Below are 9,335 nucleotides of genomic sequence, written 5' to 3'. Positions count from 1 at the left end.
TATTCATAAAATTTGTATAAGAAAAAAATTAAAAATAAAATACTTTGACATGTCGGATTTAAAATCAAACGGTGAGTGACTCTCTTGATCAAAATTGAACGGCCGGATGGTAGGGAAAGCATAAATCTTCTATGCTGCAGGGGAAATATAGAAACTTTTCCCATATGTAAAATAGGAGTTCGTTATAAGTGGAAGTGGCAATACAATGTGGTGTTTGAGTAACATTTTAATCATTGCCACACCCTCTATATAATGGGTTGGCATGATAGTGTAAGCAAGGAAGGAGGACGTGAGTGTGTAAAAAGCCTGTAAGAAATAAAAATCACATAGTCCTCATGTGGTCCCTCTTCCTCATAGTTTCAATTTTATTTAAATTAGGGAAGGAGAAGTTATGTTCCTTATTGAATGAGCCCCCATTAATTAAGCAGAGTGTAAGTAGACAGGTTACTTGTATATTTTTACCCCCAGAGTTTATGGGAATGGGAGAAACAAGCCGTTGAGGGATTTACTTTTCAAATCCCGTAGTGCACATATACTATCATTTCCCTTTGTAAAACTTAAAATAACCTTTATGAACCCGCTAGGCGATAGCTTTTTTAAAAACAACTAGTTGGAATTCAATACAAGCTTATCTAGTGGCCATCATGCAGTGTTTTATTTTTAATATTTTTATTTATTTATATGAGCTGAAATATCGTAGAGGTGAGGACAGGCATAGATTGAAAAGGAAAAAAAAAAAAAAGTTAAAAATCAAATGCATGGAAAAACGATGAAAATACCCCGGCCACTTTTGTGGGACAAAAGTTGTTCAAATTGGTCAATATGCACTATGCACTATATAGCATAGACCTCCCAGCACATAAGAATCACTCCCAATTGTGTGGGGCTGGCAATGGGCCGCCTAACCCGACTTTAAAAAAATAGGGTCTAGGCCACAATTGTGGCCAGAGGATAGGCCAGGGAAACCCAGCCCGACTATTTTTTTCTTCTCTTTCTTTTTTTTTTTTAAAAAAATTCTTTAGGTCTTTTAGCACTAGCCCGGCCAAAACAGGGCCAGAGCCAACCCTGGATAGGGCCTCTTAGGCTGTGTCCAGGCCGGGCTCAAACCATGAGTGGCCTGGAGGGGTGTCAGATTGTAAGACATTTCGGCGCCCCATAGGGTGAAAATCCTCACAAATCACATACCATAACACCATAACATATTCACCTAATAAACTATGAAAATGCTCTATAACACAAGCATAAAATATATATCCCATCATAATACTCCAAATTAAACATATAAACTATGTCTCATTGTCTTCATATATTAAAAGGAAAAGTCGAATAGTAAGTTCAAAAGTTAGTATCATATGACAGCAACCACCCCAATTTATGCATTAATAATAGGCGCTGGTTATATGACACCTTCAGTTCTTAGAATATAGACTAGTAATAAGTCCTTATTTTTATTTAGGTCAATGCCTCAATCCCTTGCACTATCAGCCATTCAACTCTTTTATTATCGACCTGTTGCTCCAAATTCACTGCAAGGTTCACAAAGGGAAATGAAATCAGCATTATTATTTATTTTTTTGGAAAATAATAACCCTATGGCCCAAAATCATATGGGCATATTTGGATGGCTTGTAAGTGGCAGATACTGCAACTTTGTATAACAAGCCCACATAATTAGGTGTTCGGGGTTTGAAAAGCAAGAAAAAAGAATGTTAATGAAACAATGAGTTAAACATTGGCCTAAAAAAGAAAATTTTGAATACAATTACTTATGTTTTATTAACTGACACTAGAAAAAGGATGTGTAAGAAACAAATATTGAGATCCTTTGCGCAAAGAAATATATAAGCTCAATATTGGCATTTTTGAATATTATGGAACCTCAATTATAATGAAGAAAGTAAGAGTAATGCAATTACCTGTGGAGGATCGTACATAACAGAATTAGAGAAAAAGGGCTGTTGTAACATCATCTGTTGAGGTATTTCATGTTGACGACTGGTAACATCCTGAAAAATACACAAGTTAAAAAATGGAGTAGAACAACTATACGATCGGAGATACCGGAAGGCATCAATGACTCATGTAAACAATGACAAATTCGGAACAATCGTAGCAGATAATAATGGAGTAGTAAATGCCTTGTAGCAGTATCAGTCTTAACTAGTTCAATGCTCTTTTCAAAGATTGCAAGTTGAAATCATATACTTGTCCATCCAAAGAGAACCAAAACTCCCAAAGCTAAGAGGTTTGGGGCTCTTGATTTCATATCCCAGGTGTTAAAAATAACAGGACAATCCTAAACACAAACACAGAGAAGTCACGGTCGGTACCGACCAAAGAGATGTCCATAAAAGTTCTCAAACAAACAACATAACCCAAAACAATGAGGACAAGTTCTCTGAAATGTTTTCCAATGTATATTTCACGAATACAACGTAAGAATTATAGGGGCAGAAACCTAATACCCATGGAAGTTGACTCATAATTTTCATTGTTTGGAGTTTGGAAGTGTACTAAAAAAAATAACGCATTTCAATTCCCATAAATAATCAATTTTTTAGCTTGGAGATAATTCCTTATATTTTACTCAGAAGAGCAACCTAAAAGTAAAACATAGAAACCCAGAAAATAACTTTGACAAATAGTAATCAAATAAAACCCTAAGCAATTAACCAATTAAAAAAAAAAGAAAAAAAAAAAAAAACAACACCAACCAAGTTGTTCCTATTTTAACTCTAGGTTACATTTTTGACGTTAGGCCCAGTTTGGACAGACTGTGAAACATGAATTGCACTATTTCTTAACTCGCCAATCCTAGGACTCTTCCATGAATGGTTTGTTTCTGTTCATGTTTGAAGCCAAATTTGCGAAAACTTGGCAAATTGCATAGAACCTGACTTGTGTCAAAGAAACAAAAAGAAAAAATTATACTTTGATTTGTGAAATGTCGTAGACAAGAATACACGACTTGATCGTTCCAAACTACGTCTTAGGTGACAACATTAGTTGTATTAGTACCGCCTTGCAGTTGGGAGATCCTTCTCTCTATCCTAGGCTACATGCTTAAATCCATCTTTGCCTATCAACTAAGAAAAAACTACAGTAGTAGTGTATTAGTAGTACTACCAGTACCATCAAATGTTATTGTAGGTAATAAATGTTGTCGTCGTCGTTTTAACAGTATCAGAGGTGGTTAGTTTTTATAATCTTTATTGATGCTCTGTGGCAACAATTGAAGTTCTAGACACTTGTTTTCCTGAATTTGGTCAAGCTTGTTACTGAGCTTGAGACATACCTCAGGAAGAATTTGATTAAAAGGTCGAGGATTCATTTTAGGAAACTGCATTCCACTGTAAGGAAGGGACTCGTTTCCTGACCAATTCACTCCAAATTGATCATCCTGCATACACAAGAAAGGTTGAACGCCCTGTAAACACAAGAATGTGTTTTAGCTTCAATAAGATTATTTCAAATTTTACTTAAAGAGGAGCAAAAGGAATTGAGTACCAAAATGATAATTAACTAATGTACCCGAAATTCTTCCATGGGAACAACATCAACAAGGAAATCGAGGACTTCCCCTGCCCTTATGGCCCCAGCGATGTCACTCCTTTGTAAAGTACGCCGCTTGCACTCCTCGGTGTGCAACCACGCCCTCAATGTCAGTTCTAGTATGAAGAGCTCACAGGCTTTGGCGAAAAGAATCGGGGTTTCAGCACTAATCATCTGTTACATATAAAACATTTGAGAAAACAAAAGCACATCTTTCACTCTCTGCCTTTCTTTACTTTGGGAATTACAGCTTTAGTTCAAAACAAACTAACCTTGACGTCGTCATCAGACTTCATGATCTTTTTTATCCTAGCAAGAGGGAGCTGATGTTGACGGAACTCTGCAAAGAAACACAAGCGTTCCTACTAAGATAAATCATGAATGTACCTACCCTTTTTATTTTCCTTCTTTCTGTGGAATTCAAACCATGGATGTGTTGTGTACCCTTAACCATTCAGCCAAATCCCAAAATCTCAAAAGTGAGGGTATGTCAACTGGTTTTATAAGAAATTAAATTACCCGTCTTCGAATAACTATGTAGTACACACTTCTGCAATAGCGTCCCCTTACAGACTAAACATCATCATATAGATGGATGTTAAAGAATCACAGCCCCCAAAAAATATTTAATTTAACGGCATGAAAATATATAAAAAAATCATTTTAAAAAAATATATATTATTCGCTTTTAGATTTATGTTCATCATGGTTTAGACTTACCATCTTTAAAATTTTAGATCTAAAATCCATCTCTAAAGTAGATATTTGGAGAGATGGCTCATTTAAATGGATGAGTCGGCTGACTCATAAAAAAACTTACCTGATTTTATAACTAGATAGATCTTTACAATATTTAGCATACCCCTAAAAACCAACAGGCTAAGGTCAAAGGCCTGATACATTTATATGAAATATATTGGGATGAATTCTTTTAGAATAAAAGACCAAGGTATAATTACTTGATTAGGGATTTGATACACCCATCTAATGGTAAAAGACATTACTACAATAACAACAGGAAGATTCAAAGCATAATTTAATCTTCTTTAATCTTTTAGTATAGTGGAGCATTTAAATATAAAACAAATGAGTAAAAACATATAGTAAGCATTATAACACAACAAATGGGATCAAATAACAGTATGATTCAGGGAAGAATATCAGATATCAACTGGTATTGTTAAAAACAATAGCAAGAACAAGGAGCATTGCATGTTTGCCTTTTGTACAATTGGGAACCATAAACATTGTTTGTTACTATTATATTTGAAAAGCTTGAACCAAAGGTAAATGGTCCATTATATACTTTCCCCATTATATACTTTCCCATAATATAAGATGGGTGTTTATACATTAGGAGGAATACCATTTATGAATATAAAAGACGGTTTTTAGCAACTATAACGGGGCGTTATAACAGTAACTATACATTCTTGGTCCACGTTATAACCATGTGATGCATGACAAGGTAAGTAAAAGACAAGTCTAATTAAGTTAAAGGTATTCGCCATTTATTAGTTTGCATCGACACTGCATGACTTAATAAATACCCTTTTGTCACTTTGTGAAAATTTTAATTTTACCCTTACCAAATGACCAGACTAACCTTAGCAAAATAAAGTAAAATAGAATTCTCTACAAGAAAAAGGGAGTAATTCTTGTAAATGAGCACTAACACCAGGGTTAGCCAATATTATTGGCGGAGGAAGGTTAAATTTAGGAGCTACAATAAATGAAAGACTTCCTGAATTGTTAAAATCAAGACATTTTGCAATTATTCAATAATAAATCCCCAAAAAAAAAAATCACATGGTGACTTTCAAATTTTCAGAGCTACTCCCAAAAAAAAAAAAAGAACCTTTATGAAAGAGGAAGCCTATCAATCTTTGAAGCACTCAAGCATGCACGTTAAATTTTCATCTTTTCAATTGCATAACTTTCATGAGAAGTTGATGTATTTTGGTTTTATAGAAAACGCAAATGTCCACAATTGAATAATCAGCATTTAACAAGGAACTTTCAAGGAATTTTCAAAAATGAATTTTCACAATTCAAGGAATTTTCAAAAATGAAGAGAAGAAATGTCGCTTTATATAAACATATTTCTTATGGAGGCCTAAATTTTAAAAAATAACTGTAGGTCCTCCTATTTTCTGACCATTTTCCCCGGAAGTTGTAGAGATTTCCGACAGGCCAGCCTGGCAGTTCATAGCAAAAACTTATCCGTAACCCATGCAGTCATTTCATGATCAAAAACCTCAGGCAAAATGATACTAAAAGAATACATATACATATATATATATATATATATATATATATATATATATATAAAACAAGAAGAATATTTAGGAGAAATGCCATTCCTAAACCATTAATTTGGTCTCTGCATACTTAGATTTTCTTCAGAGTCTTTTTCGGTTTGATGAGAAAAATGAAACAATTCGGTGGTTCGGTCGATTCAGGGGATGATTTCAGGCTTTTTTTTTAATGTAATATAAATAAATTAGATATTTATATATAAAAATAATGAAAAAAAAATTAAAATAAATATTTTAGAAAAATAAAAAAATGAAAAAAAATAATTTTATGTAGTTATTTCTTTGCTTAGGCTGTAGAAGCTGAAGCTGCCGCCAAATCGGTACGAAGCATACCCGAATTTGGCCAAAGCAGCCTAAATTTGACTGAAATGACAACACCAAGCTTTGCTTCATCCTAGGCCTAAAATCTAAAGGCTTCAGCCTCCCCCGAAGCGAAGCGAATTTGACAACACCCACTTTTGCTGAACCATTTATTACAAAAATGGACAGTCGATTTGCAATGCAATACCATATAACATGCACCCGTGGCATATCTTATTCTTACCCTTGTAGCTCCCCAATACATGTGAAGGGGCTTAGATTAGGACAAACAAGTCAAAGTTTTCCTGAAATTTCTTAGGCTTCAGGACTCATTAAAATTCGTAGTTTTATGACCACTGAGATAGTAAGAAAGAAGGAAAGAAAGGGAGAGAGAACCAGAGATTTGTTCCATTTCGATCATTCGGCGCTGCCAAAACAAGCGTAGATGTTGCTTTTGCATGAGTATGTAATGAATCCGAGGGGACATGATGCTCTCCCCCACTTGATACTGCCCCCCCTAAGTTGCATACAAAACCAACTCAACAAGTTAATCAAATCGGAAACCAAAATCAAATAAAAAAAACTCATAAATTCATTATGAATGGCACTGTATGTAGATATATGCAGAGAGAGAGAGAGAGAGAGAGACCTCCGGCTGGTAGTTTTGCTGAGGGAAGAGCATGTGAGGAGGAGTGGGTATGAAAGTCTGGGGGTGAGGAGTAAACGAGGATGAAGATGCCTGAAACTGCATTTGGTGGTTGGCATTCATAATTTCCACTTCCTTCTCTTACTGCGAAAACAGGGATAACTATCAGTATATCACACAGAAGAGAGAGACAGAGAGAGAGTTACCTATAGAGAACGAAAAAACGCAGAGAGAGGGAGTGAGAGAGTTACCTATAGAGAACGAGAAATGCAGAGAAAGAGAGAGAGAGACTTACCTGTAGAGAACGAGAAACGCAGAGAGAGAGAGTTACCTATAGAGAACAAGATATGCAGAGAAAGAAAGAGAGAAAGAGTTACCTATAGAGAACAAGATATGCAGAGAAAGAGAGAGAGGAAATGTAGTAGATTGATGGATTCAATGGCGTCAATGGCCCAATTTATAGAGGTTGGGAGAATAGTGGAGGAGGGAGGATCTTTGAGAGAGGGTGTAGGAGTTGAGGTGGCGTCAAAAATAGAAAAGCAGTTTGTAAAAAGTGCAAACGTGCATATGGATTTTAGTGTACTTTGTCAACATAGCGTAGGGGGAGTCTGAAGCCCTCACCAGAGGAATATTCGCCACCTTATTCACCACCCCTAATTTCCCTCTTTTTTCAACTCTCTTTGCATTTTTAAGGGAAACATGGAAAAAGGGGCATGCATTTCCCATTGGTAAATATTTTCCAACTGTGAAATAACTGTTAGTTACCTTTTCTCTACATATACAGTAATCACCCTAGGGTTTACTTCGTCGGATAAGTTCAAATTTTGCTAATGCTTATCTCCTTACCATGCCATGACTTATTTGGCTCGAGACATATGAATGACTTTTGCCTCTCTTTTCTCAAATTGAATTAAAGCATTTCCATAATAAGGGCCATTCTCCATATAGGGACCATTCTTATCACCAAGTGTTTGATAAAATACGTGACACTGTGACCGAATAATCTAAATAAAATTGTGAGGCCGTTGGGCTAAGACTATTCAATTAGAGCTTATTGTTTCTCATTTAAATTTTGAACAAAGCTGAGACAATAGTTTAATGAATAAAATGCAAGATGAGCACCTGTCTACAGGTTTTGTTTTTATGACTATTAGAGAAAGTAGCATATATCACCATACTGAAAGCCCCTCCCTAGCTAATTAGTGAACAATGTTTGTTTGATATCAACAATCACCATTGCTAAATCATTTTCACAAGGATTATATCATGAATAAGGCTCACTAAGAACAAGAACTCTCATGTCATATCTGTAAAATTGAAATTATCGCGATATTTTAAGGTTCCCTGGTAAATATTCTAGCAGAAATCCTTTCACCAATATTGAATTTCAATTTGAAATTCAATTTTAATTGATTGAAAGTCTAAAAGAAACAAATGACTTGCATATAGAAGCATATCTTGCAGAAAAGGTCATTAAAATTTGTGGCTGATTCTAGTGAATATCATAAAATCATAACAACTTTTTTAAATCAAAATTAATTTCATAAAACTTCATTACTTTTCTAGATAAACTTCAATACGTGTTGTAATGGCGGTTATTACTACGGTACGTTACGATAAGGACTCATACACCAAAAGAGGCCATTTCTGTAAGAAAGGCTGTATTGGTTCCAGCTGATTACTAATTTCTAACCCGGTGCATTCTATATGTGGCTCTCACTTTTCAGACGTTTAATGCGCGTGACATAGGCATTTACTCCATGGATGACGTTTTGTCGTGACGTCGAGATTCGACTGTTGGATTCTCTTTTGGTATTCTAAATATGTTTGGGCTCTAATTTCAGCAGCTGCCCACAGTTTTTGCCGCAACATGGTCTTGGAATACACTGGATTACGACAATTATGACTTTATGTAAGCGTTCCAAAAATGCGGCAAAGTGCTGCATTGGATTCGAGTGGTCGGGACTCAAGCCCTTGGCTTGGTGCTTTGGGCATTAGTGGACCTCAGCATAATATCTGATGTTTGAATCCCACCACTGAGCATTTCAAAATAAGATTAGTGGCAGCAAAAATGATAAATTCCCCATTGTTCACAGTGAGATATGGTAGTAATACTACAAAGACTTTTGGTTATTTATTATAGTGGGGCAAATTTGTGATGCTATAAAGTTTGTTTCTTGAACTGCTATGCTGTGTTATTTGGTTATAAAAGTGGCTTGTCTGAATGAGAATTAGATTGTGGCAGCAAAAAATGATAATCCCCCATTGTTCACAGTGAGATATGGTAGTAATACTACAAAGACTTTTGGTTGTTTATTATAGTGGGGCAAATTTGTGATGCTAGAAAGTTTGTTTCTTGAACTGCTATGCTGTGTAATTTGGTTATAAAAGTGGCTTATCTGAATGAGAATTAGATTTGATCATATGTTTGGTCTTGTAAAATATGTTGCCATTTGGTTTCAAAACACAATATGCTAGTAACTTCTTAATGATATGATATCAATAGATGGTTGAAAAGT

The 9,335-nt window shown here is 35.2% G+C and overlaps 1 protein-coding gene across 5 annotated transcripts; it reads right to left on the bottom strand.

Annotated features, from left to right (window-relative positions):
- Positions 1-1,231: 1,231 nt before the first annotated feature.
- Positions 1,232-7,333, bottom strand: LOC18430586 (nuclear transcription factor Y subunit C-5). 5 transcript variants are annotated; one of them, XM_088857173.1, is made up of 9 exons: positions 7,194-7,231; positions 7,068-7,111; positions 6,820-6,960; positions 6,567-6,687; positions 3,825-3,892; positions 3,532-3,726; positions 3,296-3,427; positions 1,917-2,006; positions 1,232-1,526 (listed from the first exon to the last, which is right to left on the bottom strand). In XM_088857173.1, exons 3-9 carry the CDS (start codon positions 6,937-6,939, stop codon positions 1,524-1,526), a joined length of 729 nt encoding a protein of 242 aa, XP_088713299.1. In that variant the 5' UTR covers positions 6,940-6,960; positions 7,068-7,111; positions 7,194-7,231; the 3' UTR covers positions 1,232-1,523. The 5 variants fall into 5 exon arrangements, with proteins under 5 accessions (XP_088713299.1, XP_020520742.1, XP_020520743.1 ...); XM_020665083.2 differs by lacking the exon at positions 7,068-7,111 and having other exon boundaries at positions 7,194-7,333; XM_020665084.2 differs by lacking the exon at positions 7,068-7,111 and having other exon boundaries at positions 7,112-7,253.
- Between the last annotated feature and the right edge of the window lie 2,002 nt (positions 7,334-9,335).

The sequence above is a fragment of the Amborella trichopoda genome, chromosome 13, assembly GCF_054954075.1.
Source record: "Amborella trichopoda isolate Santa Cruz 75 chromosome 13, AtrichopodaSantaCruz75HAP2 v2.0, whole genome shotgun sequence".
In the NCBI taxonomy this organism is placed as follows: Eukaryota; Viridiplantae; Streptophyta; class Magnoliopsida; order Amborellales; family Amborellaceae; genus Amborella; species Amborella trichopoda.
The sequence above is the reverse complement of the archived record's forward strand: the minus strand, read 5'-3'. Positions and strand labels throughout refer to the sequence as shown.

Coding starts and splice junctions, on each gene's coding strand:
- LOC18430586 (XM_020665083.2), bottom strand. CDS start 6,939: ATGAATGCCAACCACCAAATGCAGTTTCAGGCATCTTCATCCTCGTTT. Junction 3,893..6,566: donor CGAAATGGAACAAATCTCTG/GTTCTCTCTCCC, acceptor GTTTCTTTGCAG/AGTTCCGTCAACATCAGCTC. Junction 3,727..3,824: donor AGTCTGATGACGACGTCAAG/GTTAGTTTGTTT, acceptor TATATGTAACAG/ATGATTAGTGCTGAAACCCC.